The 20481-nt window shown below is 42.1% G+C and overlaps 1 protein-coding gene across 1 annotated transcript in view; it reads right to left on the reverse strand.

Annotated features, from left to right (window-relative positions):
* PKD1L3 (polycystin 1 like 3, transient receptor potential channel interacting) overlaps nucleotides 1-20481 on the reverse strand; it is a 76250-nt gene that overhangs the window by 45220 nt on the left and 10549 nt on the right. The window contains 11 exon segments of the mRNA XM_053211061.1: nucleotides 815-1006; nucleotides 1009-1056; nucleotides 3869-4062; nucleotides 5786-6017; nucleotides 6327-6519; nucleotides 7254-7454; nucleotides 7550-7677; nucleotides 9218-9291; nucleotides 9350-9524; nucleotides 13100-13231; nucleotides 17237-17390. Of these exon segments, the coding sequence (XP_053067036.1) occupies nucleotides 815-1006; nucleotides 1009-1056; nucleotides 3869-4062; nucleotides 5786-6017; nucleotides 6327-6519; nucleotides 7254-7454; nucleotides 7550-7677; nucleotides 9218-9291; nucleotides 9350-9524; nucleotides 13100-13231; nucleotides 17237-17390 (1723 nt within the window).

The following is a 20481-nucleotide window of genomic DNA, read 5'->3' on the forward strand; positions in this document are numbered from 1 at the left end:
CAGGGGATGAGGGCTCAAGTCCTGGGTTGATGCCTCTGAAATGAAATATTCATAGAATCAGCTGATCAGGTCTTGGCCTTAGAAATCCTTCCACCTCCCGCCCGCCCAGGTAGGGTGATCACACCGTATAGAGGACACCTAGTTAAACCTGAATTTCAGGTAAACAATGAATCACTTGGGAACAGAAGTACTAAAAATGCATGAGTTACATAAAATTCAAATTTAACCGGGTGTCCTATATTTTTGTTTGTTAAAACTGGCAACTCTATACCCATGGCTAGAAAGAAATGGACGGCGTGTATTCTAGAATCCCCAAGTGTAAGAACACATAAGAATAAGGAATGCAGGGAACAGAAATTAACAAGAGGCTGTCATCAGAAGATTTGTTGTTGCTGTTGTTCCAAAATGAGATTCCATACAGGTTTTTTCTATATTGCAGTTACATGGAATTCTAATTTTACTTACACCTGACTTTCACATCCAATGTATAAAGTGAGATAAACTTCCATTTGATTTTAAGTTCTCTAGATGTTCGGGCTTATTCCTAACTTAAATGAATCATATGAGAGTTCAACCTCTGCTAAAGAAAAAAAAAAGAACATAAAGAGTTAAATTGCGAAGCCCTGAGACAGGAAACGTGAAGAGAAATTTAAGAAAAAAGTCGCACTCGAATTCCTATGCCACCGAGAATTCCTACCACTCTACCTGCCTCTTCTGGTGAAGGTTTGTTGTTGTTGTTGTTGTTGTTTTTCCATCTTGTTCCACCTACTCAAGACACAATGAAAGCTTTTGGAATCAAAGTCATGACTGTCACCTTCTGCATGTATGTTTGATCCTTCCTCCAAGCCCGCACAAAGGTGAGCATATAGAATCCTAAAAGGCTGGCTAGCAATGACACCCCAGCAGGGTTGCTGGTCACACGAAGGAGCAGCTTGATAGTGTCTTCAATGTTCACCATCCGGGGCACAATGAAGAAGTTGCTGCCAAAGTAGGTCAGGCAGTTACAGTGACCTCTGGCAGTTACTGTGTCCTCAAAACTGTACTCTGTGGCCCAACCTGCAATTAGAATCAAGATATTGATTCTAACTGAACAGAGTGCTAAGGAAGGGACAAACATAAAACACAAACACATGCAATTTAGGGAGGGAAAACAATGTCCGGGTCGTGTATTTACCACTGGGGGTCATGTAAAATAGTGTATGTGGAGAGCAATCGGGAAACCTCTAGCAAACCTGGAGAAGCACAAATTCTCTGAATCCTACCATTCCAGGTCTGAACCCACATCTCTGGGGAACTCTGCACATGTGCACAAGGAGACATGAGAAAGGTTTCTGTCAGCATTGTTCATAACTAAAAGATTGGATGGAGCGCCTGGGTGGCTCAGTCGGTTAAGTGTCCGACTTCGGCTCAGGTCGTGATCTTGCGGTCCGTGAGTTCGAGCCCCGCGTCGGGCTCTGTGCTGACAGCTCAGAGCCTAGAGCCTGTTTCAGATTCTGTGTCTCCCTCTCTCTGACCCTCCCCCATTCATGCTCTCTGTCTTAAAAATAAATAAACGTTAAAAAAAAAAAAAGATTGCAAACAACCTATATATATGTCCAGTAACAGCAGAACATACAAACAAACAAGTAGAGGACTCCTACTGCATGCTGATGGAGTAATCTACAGCAGTTAACACGAATGAGGTAGAGGGGCTTCTGGGGGGGCTCAGTCAGTTGAGCGTCTGACTCTTGATTTCAGCTCAGGTCATGATCTCATGATTCACGGGTTTGAGCCCCAGTCAGCTTCTGCACTCACAGCATGGAGCCTGCTTGAGATTCTCTCTCTCTGCCCCCTCCCCCACTCATGCTCTCTCTCTCTCTCTCTCTCAAAAATAAAAAAATAAATAAATAAAATAAAGAGACAACTTCCCCTTTAAGAAAAAAGAAATTGTCAGAGCTAGATATAGCAACGTGGATAAATGCTGAGTGAAAAAAACAAATTAAAGGACGATACGGTATAGATGATGCCATTTACAAAGACACCAAAAGCATGCATGCAAAACAACACTGTCGTATCTATGTTTGTCAGTCTCCCTCCCTGGAACGTAAGCTCAGGAGGACACTGTCTTGTCCATCACTGTATCTGTAGTTCCTAGATATGGGCCTGGTGCGTAGAAGATGCCCGGTAAATATGTGCTGAAGCAATCAGTACAAATGCTGAATTCAGGACAGTGGTCGCCCTTTGGTAAGTGGGAGAAAACAAGACTGGACGCGGATACATAGAGGGCTTTGATTATTCCAGAGTGTTTTATTATTATAAAAAAATCTGAACTATACAGAGCAAAATACCAACTTTGCGATAAAGCCAGAGTATTTAAGGTTTTTATTATATTATTCCCTATAACTTCCTTGTAACTTCCACATGTTGTAACATTTCTTCACAAAAAAGTATCTTCAGGGACACCTGGGTGGTTCAGTCAGTTAAGCGTCCGACTCTTGGTTTTGACTCAGGTCATGATCTCGAGGTGTGTGGGTTTGAGCCCAGAGTCGGGCTCTGTGCTGACAGCATGGAGCCTGTTGGCGATTCTCTCTCTTCTCTCTCTCTCCCTCCCCCACTTGTACTCGCACGTGTTCTCTCTCTCAAAATAAACTTTAAAAAATATGTATTTTTAAAAATGTTACTAGGCAATCAAATGAAAATTACCAATTCCACGTTCGATTGTGCAGATAAAAAGCTTCAAATATTGTCAGTATGACTGGCTGCTTTCCAAGGCACAAGGTTAAGTTCTGGGTGCCGGGTCTATCTCTCACCCTCTAACTGTCATCCTGCTCTCGACAGCTCTCTTCCCCACATGGGGTCCCAGCGTTGTGCAGGGGGCTTGTTAGAAAGGCCACTCAGGTCTTGCCCCGATTTATTTCACCAGAAACAGCAACCTAAGGGGCTCCCAGGTAGAGGATTTGCTCGAGAGGCTCTGCTCCAGCTCTTCCGAAATCCCTGCCGAGGCCACGAATGGCGCAGCTGCCTTCCACAGCATCCTCTTTTCCTCTCTTCACATGTGAATGACCCTCTCTCAGCTCTTAACCAACAGCTTCATTATTTCCAGAACTTTACACCAAGGTCTTGGTGCAAATGAACCAGGACTTAAATCAGATGGGATCACACAGAATCACCTGTGCGAAAATGCAGGGCGCCATTTTAAAGTGAGCAGACCCCTGGAACGAGGTGACAATGAGAAAAGTCCCCACCTCGCCTGGAATGTACAAGAATCTGCCAGCTTATTTTTACAAAAGCTGTCTTTAATTAAGCAGGAAATTTGTTTACTTTTACCCGCAACATATTTAACACTTGCAGAATTTAACAGAGTCCACCTACTGCTTTTTTAAAAAATTGTTTTAAAGTTTATTTATTTTGAGAGAGAGAGAGAGAGAGAGAGAGAGAGAGAGAGAGAGCGCAAGAGCGCGTGAGCATGCACAGCTGGGGAGGAGCAGAGAGAAGGAAAGGCAGAATCCCCAGCAGGCGCTGTGCCATCAACGCATAGCCCAATGCAGGGCTCGAACTCACATACTGGGAGATCATGACCTGAACTGACATCAAGAGTCAGACGCTTAACTGACTGAGCCAGACACCGCTACGTACTGCTTCTTTTATCTAGAACTGTCAGATTCACCCTGGACTGAATATTTGAGAAGCAAATAACAAATATAAAGTGTAAGCCTGCTCCGAAGAGACACACTTTCCTGGCCCGCTACATGCAATCTTCTTTTTTGCCAGGCCGATTTCTCTCCCTCCTGATGCTTTTTCTTTCCGGGCCCCTGGAATGAGGTAACAGATGCTCTGCATTTCATGCCAGCTGGGGCAGAAGAGAAAGAGAAGTGGTGTGGCTTCTTACCTGGCACGCTATGGTCTCCCACGTGCTGTTGTGGCTGTCCCAGAAATGACAGCGAGTGACGGCAGTTGCCGCCTAGAGCAGGGTGGGTGTGCGCTGGGCACTCTACTGGCTTTTATTCAGCACAGCTGTTGTGTAGTAGGCGCTGCTCCCATACTGCAGACTCTCTGGAGCCAGCACCCCTGTACATTCCTCATCTGAGAACAAAGAACAGGGCTTACTTGCATTTCCAATGGGACAAAATTACTATCAGAACGCTCCTTCTGAAGGATCTATTGTTATTATTATCATTATTTTACAAGTGGGGAAAGGATTAAGTTCAGAATTACAAATGACTTTCAAGAAAATGACCAGTTGCACAACCTGGGGTTCTGAGTTTCTCCCATTCCAATAAAAAGCTGTGTTCTTTTGATAGATGAAGATTTAGGTCTAATGAGTCAGAATATATGATGAGTTTTAGAAAAATGAATGAATCACACACCCAAACGAGTAGCTACAAGACGGAGCTAAAAGAAGAAGCCCAAGAATGAAGCAAGGATGGGAAGAGTGTGGTTCCAGGAAAGAGCCCTGATTCGAGGCCCAGCTCTGTCACCAGATGGCTGTTAAGGGCTAAGGCAAGTCACACCATCTCCTTAATGTTCTCATCTTTCCGACAAAGTCTCCGGACCAGAGGATGTCTAAGATCCCCAAGGGACATGATATTGCCACGACTGGCAAGGAAAATGGGGCGCATGTTCTGAGTCGGAAAGAGCTTGTCTGTAACGCAGACAGAACTTTATACCCGGGAGCCCAGGATGAAAGGTGCTGCCTCAGGTACTGTGTCTAAGAGCAGGAATCACCTAAAAAGTGATCATTCGTGTTAGCGAGGCCTACAAAACAGTCAGAAGCTTGTTCAACATGAGAAGACTGTAATGAGAGGGGATTATAACATGCTTTATATTTTATAACATGGTTATTGCCACTCCTCCACACATTTTTTAAATGCAAACAGTAGCTCTTTATTAAGATTCTTCAGTATTACAATAAATTGATTTTTAATGTTTATTCTTGAGAGAGAGAGAGAGAGAGAGAGCGAGCATGAGTGGGGGAGCGGCAGAGAGAGAGAGGGGGAGGGAGACACAGAATCCGAAGCAGGCTACTGGCTCCAAGTTGTCAGCACAGAGCTCGATGCAGGGCTCAAACTCACGAAATGCGAGATCATGACCTGAGCTGAAGTCGGATGCCTAGGCGCCCCAGTACAACATTTAAAGTTGATATCCAGTGAATATGTTTTTTGGTCAAGTACATCTAAGGCACTATTTATGTATCTCAGGAATTCTTAACTTTTTATATATGTCTCAAATTCTTCACTTTTCTAAGCCACAGTGTAGTCATTTTGATATTAAACCAAGATTTACTGAGGTATCTCTGGCCTGACCCAAATCTAAGATTAGAAATAAAATTGGAAATATATGTGTATGTGCAGGAATTTTACTTCTCAACATTATGCAAAGTTTCAACCATATGGAAAGTTGACCCATTTAATCACTAACCAGATTCTAGAATTAACATTTTACTAAATTTGCTTTATCACATATATATCTGGATCCATTCCACAATCCATCTTTAAAAAAAAATGTGTTTCATGGTCATATACATTCCCACGTGTGATAAAATTACATGGAATAAACATACATACAGGAGTACAGGTAAAATTGATGAAATCCAAGTAAGGTCAATGCTTTGTATCAATGTCATTTTCTGGTTAGGATATAGTGGTATAGTTATGCAAGATGCCAGCATGAGGGGAAACTGGGTAAAAGGTATGAGCTCTTTTATTTTTCACAATTGCATGAGAATCTAAAGTTATCTCAAAATAAAAAGTTGAAGAAAAAGAAGAAAAAAATGCATTTCAAAGTAAGTTTCTGATTGGGGTTTTACCTTTTTGCCATACCTGATTCTTTGGAAGGGTGATGTTCAGGTTGAAGTGGATGTGGTTAGGCTGATACTGGAACCCCAGGTAGAGCGTCATTAAAAGGGGACTTTCAGGTTCTATGCACACGATCAGGGATTTCTCCAGGGAAGTGATGCTCACTGTCATAACAAAATGGTCTGAGCTCATGTTGATGCTGGTGGGATAGATTTCCACGCTAACATTTCTCCACAGCATGATCTAGAACGAGACAGTTAACCAATCTTCAAGATGGTTCATCTGTTGATGCCTTTCAGTCTCCTTTCTAGTGATAATGGAATGTAACTTCCTAGGTATTCCTCCATGAATATCTGTAGGGATTAAGGGAGAGTATATAATCTCAAACCTAAAACACCTCCTAAGGGTAAGGTAGTTCTTGTAAAAGTTTCCAAGTGAAGATGTGAATAATAAAATAATGGCACTGCCATGAATCTAAAATGGCTTCCTTCTATCCTATTCTCCAAGAATTCCTATTCCCTTCTATTTCATTCCTTTATAATGAAGTCATACCTCAATATCTTCCACTAAATCATGGACTTGGAAAAATTTATGATTAGAGCTTAGCAACACACTTTCGATACTTCCAACAATGTTGTCATCAAAATCCCTGAAGGAACTGAAGCTAGTCCTATTACCTAGAGACAAGAAAATTTGTTTCATCAATTGCTGAAATCTATTACCTAACACCCCGAAAGGTAATAATGTATCAGATATCAGAAATCAAAGTAAATGTTGGGATTTTCCCCTTGCTAATATCTCAACTGAAATAATATTTCTCATTATAACATCATACGAGGAAGAATTAAAGATGAGTCATTTACTTGTGACCCTCAGAATTATTATTTTTTAACATTTTTATACCTGGAGGATTCATTATTACTAGCAAGGAAGTATTCTGCTCTCCAGGATAAGACAGCAATCTTGCTCTTGTTTGTTAGGTAAATGCCAAAAGAGATACACTATATACTGATATGGATAAGTTGGTATAACGAGTCAATACTTATTCAGATATTCCTAGCTTCATATATAAATAGTGAAGAGTTGAGATCAATTCAAACCATAACACAGAAACTCAGTTAAATCCAGAGGTCTGTTTAATGCTTCCCACCTCTACAGTGGCTCATTTTTTTTAATGTTCACTTATTTATTTTTGAGAGAGAGAGTACAACAGCAAGCACACACATGCACATGAGCAAGGGAGGCGCAGAGGGAGAGGGAAACAGAGAATCCTAAGCAGGCTCTGTGCTGTTAGTGCAAAGCCCAATGTGGAGCTTGATCTCACGAACCGTGAGATCATGACCTGAGCTGAAACCAAGAGTCAGACACTTAACCGAGCCACCCAGGCACTCCTCCATTTTTAAGAGACCTCCACTTCAGCCACTGTAAAACAGAAATCCATGGCACCCAGCCTTCTCTTGTTTGGTCTGGCCAGCTTACGTATCATGGTGCATCCAAACACCTGTAGCCATCAATCCCAACTCCATTTGGGTCAGAATCAATTTGACACTCACTTGAACATTAAATCCTGGTTGTCTGTTCAAGAGCTCTTCAAAAGCTGAAGCCCTTGGAAAGCCTAACCTCACAGCTGCTGGGGACCCTAGAGTATAGGAGCTCAGCGGCCAGGTTGACATGTTTTGGCTAATGAAGGAGAAATTAAATGGAAATCAACCTCTGTGTGTTTTCTAAAGATCAGAAACCTAAAATGAACCACTCTTCCCCTCCTCCTCTGTTACCTGCTCAGCATCAGAGAAGCAATGATAGAGGTCAAAGTCACTGAAGACTCAGAAAACTGGTTCTGCTGTAGAAATGTTCCCTTGATCTTCCCAAGGGCCAGCAAGGCCATTTCCAGCATATTTTCTACCTGCATTGAGAAGGAAATACCATGTGACCTGTGTGGCCTTTGTGGATAATGGTTTTGGAGGGGTTGGAAGGAGGACAAAGACCTGGACAGTGACATATTGAAAGATGACATTCTTTTTTTTTTTTTTTTTTTTAACGTTTATTTATTATTGAGAGACAGAGAGAGACAGAGCATGAGCATGGGAGGGGTAGAAAGATGGGGAGATACAGAATCTGAAGCAGGCTCCAGGCTCTGAGCTGTCAGCACAGAGCCCAACGTGGGGCCCGAACTCACAAACCGTGAGATCATGACCTGAGCCGAAGTCAGACGCTTAACCGACTGAGCAACCCAGGCGCCCCTGAAAGATGACATTCTTTGCAAAGGACCCAAAGAAAGTATTTGTAGTCTGGCTAAAGCCTCGCCATCCTTTGTATCAACTAACAGGGCCATCCAAGAAAATATTTCTTTGTCCCATGATATAAGCTTCTCTAGACCTACTTAACATTTTTTAAAAAAAATTTATTTTTAGTAATCTCTACACCCAGCATGGGGCTGGCACTCATGTCCTGGAGATCAAGAGTTGCATGCTCCACCGACTATGCCAGCCAGGCACCCCTGCCTGTGACCTACTCATGAGAGGTTTTCACAAACAGTTTTATTACAATGCAATTCACAATACAAATCACCCACTTAGAGTATACAAGTCAATGTTTTTTTGGTATATTCACAGTGCAACCATCACCATGATCTAATTTTAGATCATTTTCATCTCCCTAAAATAAACCCAGTACCCAAGTACCCAGCAGCCAGCTGTCTCTGTCCATTCTCCTGTCCCTATGCCCCCCGCCCCCAGCCCTAGACAACCACCAATCTACATTCTGCATCTAGAGATTTGTCTCTTGTGGACATTTCATAAAATAGAATCACAATACGTGGTCTTTTGTGCCTGGCTTCTTTCACTTGGTGTAATGTTTTCAAGGTTCACCCATGTTGTAGTGCTTCATTCTTTTTTGTTGCTAATGTAACAAATATAACACATTTTACTTATCCATTCGTTGGATCATGGACATTTGGGTTGTTTCCGCTTTTTGGCCATTCGACTACTTGAATCATGCTGCTACAAACACGACTGTGCAAGTTTTAGTGTGGACGTATGTGAGCCTATTCCAAGGAGTGGGATTGCTAGGCCACATGGGAAGTTCCTTTTTTAACCTTTTGGGCAACTGTCAAACTGTTTCCCAAAGTGGCCGTATCATTTCACAATCGAATAATGTACGAGGGCTCGAATTCGTCTGCCTCCTTGCCAACACTTGTTACTGTCTGTATTTCTGGGTACAAAGTGGCATTTTATTGTGGTGTGATTTGCATTTACATAGACCGATGATGGTGAACATCTCCTCAAATGAATACAGAAATGCAAATCAACACGAAAATGCAAGTTTAACTTACTGAGTGTCTACTATATGCCAAACACCATACTGAGCTCTTCTCACTGGATTATAGCACTAGGGAGGTTTGGCGCACAGATGAGACACTGAGGAAGACCCAGAGCGGGTCTAACGGTGGTCTCTTCAGTGGTGCCACTTGGCCGGAGACTCTTTAGAGATCGAGGAAGAGGCCGTGTGATACCTGGATCTGCCAAGATTTAAAAAGTTTCTAAACCGAGTTCGACATCAGCATGTACTGTACCTACCTGCTCGATGGCATGCTTGGACCTCTGTGGACTTGCTCCAGCAGCTTCCATCACAGTGTCGAGGGACTCGGAGAGGCAGGCAGTTGGGGGTTTTTGAAACCCAGACTGCTTTGCTCTGAAATGTGCTCTCTGGTGACTTCTCACTCAGGTAAACATGAGGACTGATGACACTAACCTGGGAGATTTTGGAAGCAAACACACAGCCCCGAGCTGTTTCTGACTGTTTTAAGTTTACTTGTGTTCTTCTTATAAGGAGTTCAATTTCTTTATGCATTTCAATGCATTTTTAAAAATATTTATTTATTTTGAGAGAGAGAGAGGGGTGGGCATAGGGGCAGAGAGAGAGAGTGAGAGAATCCCAAGCAGGCTCTGAGCCATCAGCATGGAGCCCAATGTGGGGCTCCATCTAATGAACCCTGAGATCATGACCTGAGCCGAAATCAAGTGTCACATGCTTAACCCACTGAGACACCCAGGTGCCCCTCAAACACATTTTTATAAAAAGCAATATTACAGGAGTGTGTGGCTGAACATGGAGCCTGCTTAAGATTCTTTCTCTCCCTCTGCCCCTCTCCCATCCCTGCACTCTCTCTCTAATAAAAAAAAAAAAGAAGAAGAAGAAAAAGGAAAAGGGAAAAAAAAATTCATAAAAAACCCCAGTATTACAACTTGGCAGCCAAAGGAAATATATTACATCTTACCTATAGGAAGGATTTTTATTTTATGTTATTCTTTTTAAAAATAAAAAAAAACCTTTTAAATGTTTATTCATTTTTTTTGAGAGAGAGACAGAGTGCAAGCAGGGGAGGGGCAGAGAGAGAGGGAGACATAGAATCCAAAGCAGGCTCCAGGCTCTGAGCTGTCAGCACAGAGCCTGATGTGGGGCTCAAACTCATAGACCATGAGATCACAACCTGAGCCGAGGTCAGAGGCCCAACTAACTGAGCCACCCAGGTGCCCCTAAAAGTTTTAAAAAATATATTTATTTTTGAGAGACAGAACATACAATTGCGCATACACATACACACACACACACACACACACACACACACACACACACACGAGTGAGGGAAGGGCAGAGAGAGAGTGGGACAGAAGATCTGAAGCAGGCTCCATGCCCTGACAGCAGAGAGCCCAATGTGGGGCTTGAACTCACAAGCCATGAGATCATGACCTGAGCTGAAGTTGGACGCTTAACCAGGCACCCCTGTATTTCAGGTTATTCTAAGGAACTCACAGAACCCTCCTGGAGTGGTAAGTAGATCAAATACCTAGTTAACAAAACTAAGCTAAAAACAGGCAAAGAGCAGTACTGGCTTAAACACCAAGTAGATGATCCTTTGAAACTCAAAAAAGCACTCAAGATAGACTTAAAATAGAGATCAAGAGAAGTTCTGAATGAAACTGAAAACCCCAATTCTCCTTTCTGGAGGCTGTTCTTATGCAAAACAAGTGAGAAGGTTAAGCAAATTGACAGAATATCCACTGCGAGTCCTACTATTTTTGTTTTGAAATGTTATTTTTGTTTTCAAAGTTACATTTATTAAAGACTTCTGCATTTAAAAAAAGAAATAATAAAGTTATAAAAAACATGGGCACAAAATATTTGCAACATCTGTAACGAAAGGTCAACATCAACAATAAATAAAGCTCTCTAACAGACAAGTAAGTAAAATGACAACCCATTGTGGGGGAAATGGACAAAGGACATGAAGAAGCCACTGAGAGGAGAAATACACATGGTCAGTCAATATATAAGATGACGTTCGGCCTCCTTTGTAATCAGTAAAATGTTCCTTCCTTTTCTTTCTTTTCTTGCCTTTGAAATTAGAAGTGTGGGGCAACAGTTGGTGGGGATATAAAACAGTGTCCTTTAAGAGACTTTGTCATCCACTGAAAATTTAAAAGCCCCTCAATTCTATTTCTGGCATTCTATTCCACAGAAACATGTGCGTAAGTACTTAGTGATGTAGGTACATGGAGGCTCGTGGATATGCTATTTGTGAGAGGAGACAAACAAAAAAATGTCCAGATGCACATTAAGAATAATTGGTTCACTTATGTGTACTGGCACGAAAAGATATCCATGACACAGCATTAGGCAAAAAAAACCAAGGGGCTGGGGCTCATGGGTGGCTCAGCTGGGTGAGCCTCCAACTTAGGCTCCAGTCATGATCTTGTGGTTCATGAGTTTGAGACCAGCATTGAGCTCTCTGCTGTCAGTGCAGAGCCTGCTTCAGATCCCCCATCCCCCTCTTTCTACCCCTCTCCTGCTCTCTCTCAAAACTAAATAAACATTAGATATATTTTTAAAAAGGGGGGAGCTGAAAAATGTGTATACTTTAATGCCATTTTTGTTACAATAACAAACCTGTTTACACATAGAAAAAATCTGGCAGGCTATGTAGAGCAAATTAATAATAATCTGATAATATGGGAATACAAGCTGGTGCAGCCACTCTGGAAAACAGTATGGAAGTTCCTCAAAAAACTAAAAATAGAACTACCCTACGACCCAGCAACTGCACTACTAGGCATTTATCCACGGGATACAGGTGTATCGAAGGGACACATGCACCCCCATGTTTATAGCAGCACTATCCACAATAGCCAAAGTATGGAAAGAGCCCAAATGTCCATCCATGGATGAACAGATAAAGAAGATGTGGTATATATACACACAATGGAGTATTACTCGGCAATCAAAAAGAATGAAATCTTGCCATTTGCAACTACGTGGATGGAACTAGAGGATATTATGCTAAGTGAAATTAGTCAGAGAAAATCGTATGACTTCACTCATGTGAGGACTTTAAGAGACAAAACAGATGAACATAAGGGAAGGGAAACAAAAATAATATAAAAACAGGGAGGGGCACAAAACAGAAGAGACTCATAAATATGGAGAACAAACTGAGGGTTCCTGGAGGGGGTGTGAGAAGGGGGATGGGCTAAATGGGTAAGGGGTACTAAGGAATCTACTCCTGAAATCATTGTTGCACTATAGGCTAATTTGGATGTAACTTAAAAAAAAAAAATCTGATAATAGTGATTACATCCTGAGAATGGGATTAGCAAGAAGGATAAAGACAGTGAGGGCTATTGCTTTATAACTTTATATGCTTTAATTCAGATTTTTAAATAACAAGTATGTATTATTGCCATAATTAAAAATAAACCAACCCAAATAAACCAGCACAGATTGTATATATATGCTTATCACAGATATCTGAAAATATAGGACATGGAAAAGAAAAAAAATGAAAATTCTCATGAATCTCATTCCCTTAATTTATTTATGTGTAGGGAGTAGAGACAGGCATGAATAATTACTGGGAGTAACTTGGCAAATGTGGAGGGAACAAATGTAAACATTGCGGGGGCACTGATGGCCCATGTCTGTTTCGAAGCTGAACTGCTCTATCTCGGGCAAGGAGTGGATCTATTTCTGTCTCCCATTATGTCTAACAAATGTATCAGAAAGACAGTAACTTGATAAATGATCAAAAGAAAATAAACACAGCATATCTGAAAAGGTCATTACTGATCAATTTATCCGCAATCTTCAGACTTAGAGGTAAATATACCCTGACTGAATGTTAAATTGGGTCTCTACAAAATGGTTCACAAGGCTAAATTCTGCACAGGGCACAATCTCTAGATTACGTATTTTCTACTTTATACACATTTTGTCTGCTTCACTTCCCCCTTTCTCATATCTCGTTTCCTCCCGATCACCCTCTTGCTTACTTGAGCTGACTTAGAAAATTCTGGCATAAAGGCCGTCAGTTTCTGGAGCACCTCACAAGCTCTCTGTAGTTTGCTGTGACTTTGCAAACCATGAATCACTTCGTTCAAACTCCCTGCTGGCTCATCTGCGACCTGTTGAGAATGAAGGATTTTGTCAACATTATCTCTAGAAAATGGCTGCACTTTAGTAGTTTCAGACCTTGTTTGAGTAAGAATTGACCTCCAGTAACATTACAAGCTCAATGAATCACAGGCTCCCCCTAACAGTTACTACTTTCAGAAGCTTTTCTGCAAATGCATAGAATGTTCACCTCTTCCATGCAATAGAGGAAAGAGATACCTAGGTCTTACAATGATAGATACAGGGACAGATGGGTCTGGAAATAAGATCTGTAAGAGAAATTTAAATCTCATGGCCATGATCAAAAGTGGGGGATACATGGAAATCAAAACACTGAAAACGAACTTTTCTATTCAGAAGTATGCTTTCCTCAGGTTTCCCGCTGGTTCCTGTCTCTCAATTCAAAAGTTCATGTTCAAGAGGGAAGCACAGGTACTTGAAATTCCACATGGCAGGAGGTGGGAGGCAGAAATTCTGAGAAAACAAACCCAGAACTCTGGACATGGTCTTAATACTTTTAAGAGGCCACTGCTTTTGAACTGGAAGTCCTGACTGAGAAGATCTGTTTACACCAACTACTTGACGCAATTTCTAGAGAACAGCCCATTGCAGCTTAATTCAGTCATGTATTCAGTTAAGTCTTTTTAAAAAAAATGTTTAGTTTAGAGAGTGAGAGCATGAGCGGGGGAGGGGCAGAGAGTGAGAGGGAGACACAGAATCCAAAGCAGGGTCCAGGCTCCGAGCTGTCAGCACAGAGCCCAACATGGGGCTTGAACTCATGAACCATGAGATCATTCACGAACTAAGCCAAAGTCTGCCATTTAACCGACTGAGCCACCCAAGCACCCCTCAATAAGTCATAATGAAGGGCCTACTGGGTGCTGCTAGGCTCAGGAGTCAGAGCGGTTAAAGTCAGTTATGATCTGGCCCTTGTGGGCCATGCAAGTGAATAGGGGTATTCCTAATTCGTAGGGTTTATAGGGGGTTGGAGCAGTTACAGAATGATCTTAGAATTGAGGACCACCCAGTTTTGGTATTATACTTTGGGACCAAGGTGTAAATGAGCAGGAATAAAGGTACGAGTGAGACCCAGCTGCCACGCAACTTCACATTTTCCAATGAAGGTCAAGGTCTTATCGAATGCCATTCTACTTGCAGCCAGGATGGACACCAAGGGCGCCTTATCTGATGTTTTAGAGCAGTGTGAACCTGGGCTGAGTCATGGTGGATCTCACCATTCATTTTACCTTTCTTCATTAGCTCTTTTTTTTTTTTTTTTAATTTTTTTTTTCCAACGTTTATTTATTTTTGGGACAGAGAGAGACAGAGCATGAACGGGGGAGGGGCAGAGAGAGAGGGAGACACAGAAACGGAAACAGGCTCCAGGCTCTGAGCCATCAGCCCAGAGCTTGACGCAGGGCTCAAACTCATGGACCGCGAGATCGTGACCTGGCTGAAGTCGGACGCTTAACCGACTGCGCCACCCAGGCGCCCCTCTTCATTAGCTCTTAATAAAGTTTTACAGTTGTCCCCATATAAGTTTTGCCCATCTTTCGTTACATTTCCTCTTAGGTACTTGCTATTCTATCTTTTTTTTTTTTTTATCTTAGTTTCTAACTACTGCTGATGTGTAGAAGTACAATCAGCTTTTGTCTATTGATCTGGTAGTCTCTGAATATTTCCAATAATTTATCTGTACGCCCTTTTGGGTATGCTATACTTCAGACTTCTCTTTATTTAAGGAAAACAAAACCCTCTCTGTTGAAGCCACTGTAGATCAGTTTTTCTGCCAGGAGAGCACAATGCTAACCGCAACAATAGTGAATGTGTAGTTTCAATTGCCACTGAAAGCAGATCCAGCATAAACAGGATTACCTTTTAGCAAGGAAATGTTAGGTTGCATGTAGGTAGGGCTTGGGTTTAAAAAAAACAAAAAAGAGAGAGAGAGAAGGATGATTTTCTTCACTCAACATTATCAAAGTGGCTTTGTCTTTTTTTTTTTTTTTTTTTTTTTTTTTTTTAAGTTTGTGGGGAAAAAGGGAACTAAAAGAAAAGGAGCACTGAGGTGGTGAGTAGGAATAACAGTCCGGAAGGGTGTGCCATGGCTGGAAAAGTGTGGCAGGTGGACAAAGCGTCCCCCCCATCTGAAGCACCAAAAATAATCGTATTGAATAAAAATAAGACATTAAATACTGAAGTGGGTATAAAACCCACTGTGGACTTGTTTAGTGCTTGCTTTTGATCGGGACATGTGCTTATGCATCAGCATAAGGTAGAGTTCTGCTCGGATGTAAGTGGTGAACTAGGCCCGTTCCTCACATGGCTGTTCCTGCAACATCACAAAATAGAATAGGAACGCTTTTACAGTGCCACAAAGGTACCCAGGGTGACCTCAGTTTTCCGTATTTACCTGATCAGATGCCTCCTGAAACGATGTTTTTTTAAAAAAAAATTTTTTTTAACGTTTATTTATTTTTGAGACAGAGAGAGACAGAGCATGAACGGGGGAGGGGCAGAGAGAGAGAGAGGGAGACACAGAATCAGAAGCAGGCTCCAAGCTCCGAGCCATCAGCCCAGAGCCCGATGCGGGGCTCAAACTCACGGACCGTGAGATTGTGACCTGAGCCGAAGTCGGATGCTTAACCGACTGAGCCACCCAGGTGCCCCCTGAAACTATGTTTATCGGTGAGAAGTAAAGATCTCGGGAGGGAGTCTACTATGGGGCTTGAGGTCATCTCCACCAGAGCTTTCCCAGCCTGTGTTTCAGATGCAGGCCGGCTGCTAGGCACCGAGGTGACAGACAGGACATGCCCCATGACTCTGGGTAGTGAAGGAAAGGGGCTGATGGAACGGCACAGGGTCTTGGACTGAAAGGTACGTAAAGGAAAAGGCTGAAGCCAGTTTTACCAAATGAAAATGAAGGCAGTGTTTCCAAGACAGCGGGGGCTTTGAGGAACAGTAGCATGACTTGGGTTATAAAGCCTCACTCCTGTGACTGCTGTGTTGAGCACGGACAGGAAAGGGCCGAGGGTAGAAGCAGGGATACGAGCAGGAGGTGGATGCAAAGTGCAGCCAGGAGATGATGGAGGCTTAGACTACAGCGAGATAATGGTGAAGCTGGTCAGAAGTGGTTACGTTTGGCCATATGGAAGGCCCTGAGAAGTCCTGCAGGCAGCAACATTTGTTTTCTTTCCTTCTGGAAACGTTTTAGGCAATGTTGGTTGCTGTGCTGCAGAACACCGCTTGGAAAATACTGACTTAAGGGGCACGTGGGTGGCTCAGTTGGTTAAGTGTCCGACTTTGGCTCAGGTCATGATCTCATGTTTTGTGGGTTCAAGCCCCGTGTTAGGCTCTGTGCTGACAGCCTGGATCCTGCTTCAGATTTTGTGTCTTCCTCTCTCCCAGCCACTCCCCAACTTGTGCATGTGCTCTCTGTCTCTCAAAAATAAACATAAAAAAAAAAAAAAAGAAAATGTTGACTTAAGGGATTTTTACTTCATCCCTGTTCTCTTTTATACTGCTAGAAAAGCTTATTTTTGGCAGTGGGTCAAACAAAAGTAAATCTATATTTAGACATCCACTGAAAGGTTTCTATATAGGACACAGAGGCAAGAAGGCGAAGAAATTTCTAGAATGTGAACTTTTATAGATTATGCAGAGTTTCTACTTTTATTTCCCTTTCACTCAAATTTTTTTCCTTTTTAAAAAGAAATCTGAATTTTATGACATTGCAATATCCTTTTGTAAGATGTCACAAGTCCTTTTTGGAATGAAGCAGGGAATAAACAACCAGCCAAGAAATGATAATTATAACAACATGAAAGCCAGAGCTAGGCTTTAAAAATGTTGTTGGTAAAGCACCCATTAAACCTGGTTCCTTCCTGCACATAAGTACTTTCCTTATCAGAAAACTACATCCAGAGAACTCGGGGAGACCGAGCAGTATTCTGGCAGGACGGACCAGGAAAGACAGAGATTGATAACCCCAGGTGTCTACTGTCAAGGGAGGCACTTACAAGATTAGCACCAGCAGTGTGGGGACATGCCATTGCTGGGTGAGCAGCTGCCACAGAAAGAAGAAAGCAGGTTGAGTCCAAGTAAAAGTGTAGGATAGAAGTATCTCTTTCTATTTTACCTAAGGATGTTTCACTCTTGGTGAACAACAGTATAAATCATTTTATATGGACACCAAACTGATCATTTCCTACTGTTGATAATTCTGTAGACAAGCTGGGATTCTAGAGCTGAAGCATCACAAATCACTAATGTCTCATCTCTGCTTCTTTTCCAAAGGCTCTCTGTATAAAAACATTAAATCAGAGCAATTGTGAAGTTGCCAGTACACAAATATTACTGCAGAAGTATATGATTCATAATTTTAGCAAAAGGAGGAGCTCTATTAATAAATCAGAGCATTTTTCTGATCTTTCCTCCCTCCTTCCCTCCCTTTCATTCTTTCTTTCCTTATGGTACTTTTAGATGACATTGGCCATGTTGAGGGTGGTATGGCTGTAGTCTGATTTTTCTAGAAAATGATCATTTACAACATTTCACCAGATCACCATTATCGCTTTCATTCCCTTTCCACATTTTCCAGCAAGAAAACCGTAATCTGAAGGCACTATCAGTGTGTTAACATGGCTATTTGAGGAATGCTTGGGTGGTTCATTTGGTTAAGGCTCAGACTTTGGCTCAGGTCATGATCTCAAGGCTTGTGAGTTTGAGCTCAGCAGGCTCTGTGCTGACAGCCCGGAGCCTGCTCTGGATTCTCTGTCTCTACGCCCCCCCCCCCCCCCCCCGCTTTTGCACAGGTATTTATTTATCAAAGATAAATTAACATTAAAAAACCGACATAGCTATTTGCTATTAACTTAAGTTGATCTCTTTCAAGGCATGCGTGTCTAGACCCATTACAATTTATCTGGCTATAGCAAGCCTGCTCTCTCTATCTCTTTTTGTAACATTCCCTTTGTTGTTGATGGGAATCATTGTAGCCACTACTGCTGGGGGAGGACAGAGTTCTGAGATGTTAACTGCCATGTTTTTCTACCAAGGAATGCAGGATGGAAAGTAGAAGAAAGAAACTGGATTCTGAGGGTGCCTGGTGGCTCAGTCGGGTAAGCACATGACTCTTGGTTTCAGCTCACGTCAGGCATGATCTCACCATTCATGGGTTTGAGTCCCATATCAGGCTCTGCAGTGACAGCACAAAGCCTACTTGGGATTCACTCTCCCTCTCTCTCTGTACCCCCCCTTTCACTGTCTCTCAAGATGAATAAACTTTAAAAAAAATTTAGAAACTGGATTCTGAGGCAAAAGACATGAGCTCTTGACCTGGTCTACCTTTTACTGTAACTATGAAGCCTTAGACAAATGACAGCCTACTAGCTCTCTCATCTGGAGAATGAGTGTAATAATATCGAACGATGTAAAAATCTAACCAATGTATTTAAGGTTGAGAAAAATGTCACCTTGGATTAGGGTCATTACTTCAACAGCTCACGGGGAACCAGCAACTGATCCTGTGCTTCAACTGGCGATCTGAAAGGGGTTATGACCACTAGGTGGGTCAACAAGCTGCTGAACCAAGGGTGATCCAGTTTCTTGGTCTATGGACAAACACTGTGCTTGGACAGGCCTTGCCTTAAAAGATGAGGAAAAAACTGGAGCACCTAGGTGGCTCAGTCAGTTGAGTGTCTAACTTCGGCTCAGGTCATGGTCTCGTGATTTGTGAGTTTGAGCCCCACATCAGACACTTGTTGCAGTCCCCAAAGAGCCTGCTTCAGATCCTCTGTCCCCCTCTCTCTGCCCCTCCCCTGTTCCCTCTTCCTCTCTCTCTCCCCCCACCTCAAAAATAAATAAACATTAAAAAAAAAAAAAGATGAGGGAAAAAACCAACAAAAAGAAGCCCATGAATGTCACTCTGGACCCTGGGAATTGAATCCAGAGGACTTAGAGGAACATATACCTCTGAAAATTATCAACAGCAAAATCCAGAAAAATATTTCACAAAGCTGGTTAACATCCTTAATATAAACAGGAAGTCTTAAAAATAAACCAAGTGAAGCTAACATGCACAAGAATGAGATAAATTAAAGGAGAAATAAATGATACTGGAGGATTTCGAGAGAGCTAAAATGCTTGAGAAAAGTTAAAATCCACACTGGTAATACAGAACCGACTTGGAAAAATCAAAACAGTGAGACGGAGGAAAAAAGTGAGGAGTTCGCCCTGAACGCAACAGAGCAAAGCATACAAAACCATTCTTTTCATTTAAAAGAATGACAGGAAAGATATGGAGGACAGAAACGTGCAATTTAGCACATGGATAACTGTTCTTTTTGTTTTTGAGATAAAGAGAGAGTGTGTATATGTACACATGCACGCAGGGGAGGGGCAGAGGGAAAGAGACAGAATCTTTTTTTTTTTTAAGTTTATTTCTTTGAGGGGAGGGGGGGAGAGAGAGAGGGAGAGAAAAAATCCCAAGCAGGCTCTGCACTGTCAATACAGAGTGCACTGTGGGGCTCAAACCCACAAATTGTGAGTTGGAAGTTGGATGCTTTAACCGACTGAGCCACCCAGGCACCCTGAGAGAGAGAATCTTAAGCAGTCTCCATGCTCAGTGTGGAGCCTGATGAGGGGATTGATGCCATGAACCTGGGATCATGACCTGATCCTAAGTCAAGGGTCTGATGCTCAACTAACTGAGCCACCCAGGTGCCCCGATAACTAGTATTTCTTAAGGACAAAATCAGAACTAATGAAACAGAAGTGACAAATAGGTGGCAGAGAATAAAATTTTTACAAGTCAAGAACAATGTGTATATAGAACATCACATTCTAGACAAAATCAGTGAAAAGTGACCTAGATGCATGCTAAGAGAATTTCTGTATTACACAGATTAAAACATTTTACAATCTAAGATGAAAAAAGGCTACCTGTTATTTAAAAAAAAAAAAAAAAAGGCTAACAGTAGTCTTTTCCACTATAGCATTAAATGACAAAACACAAGGGAATGATGTGTACAGAGTTTTGAGGGGAAGACTGAGGAAGGAAATGTTACTTATAGTGCAGAGACTATTGCTTATTCCACCACCGTGCCTTCCTTCCAGGGAAACATAGTAGCTCCACTAAGGACTACATTTCCCAGCCTTCCTTGCTTGCAGCAGTATGGCCATGTGATCAGGTTCCGGCCAATGGGATATAAGAAGTAATTGGTGCAATTTCTAGACTATGCCCTTAAAGAAAATGATCAGGCTT

This window comes from Acinonyx jubatus, chromosome E2, assembly GCF_027475565.1.
Source record: "Acinonyx jubatus isolate Ajub_Pintada_27869175 chromosome E2, VMU_Ajub_asm_v1.0, whole genome shotgun sequence".
NCBI lineage: Eukaryota > Metazoa > Chordata > Mammalia > Carnivora > Felidae > Acinonyx > Acinonyx jubatus.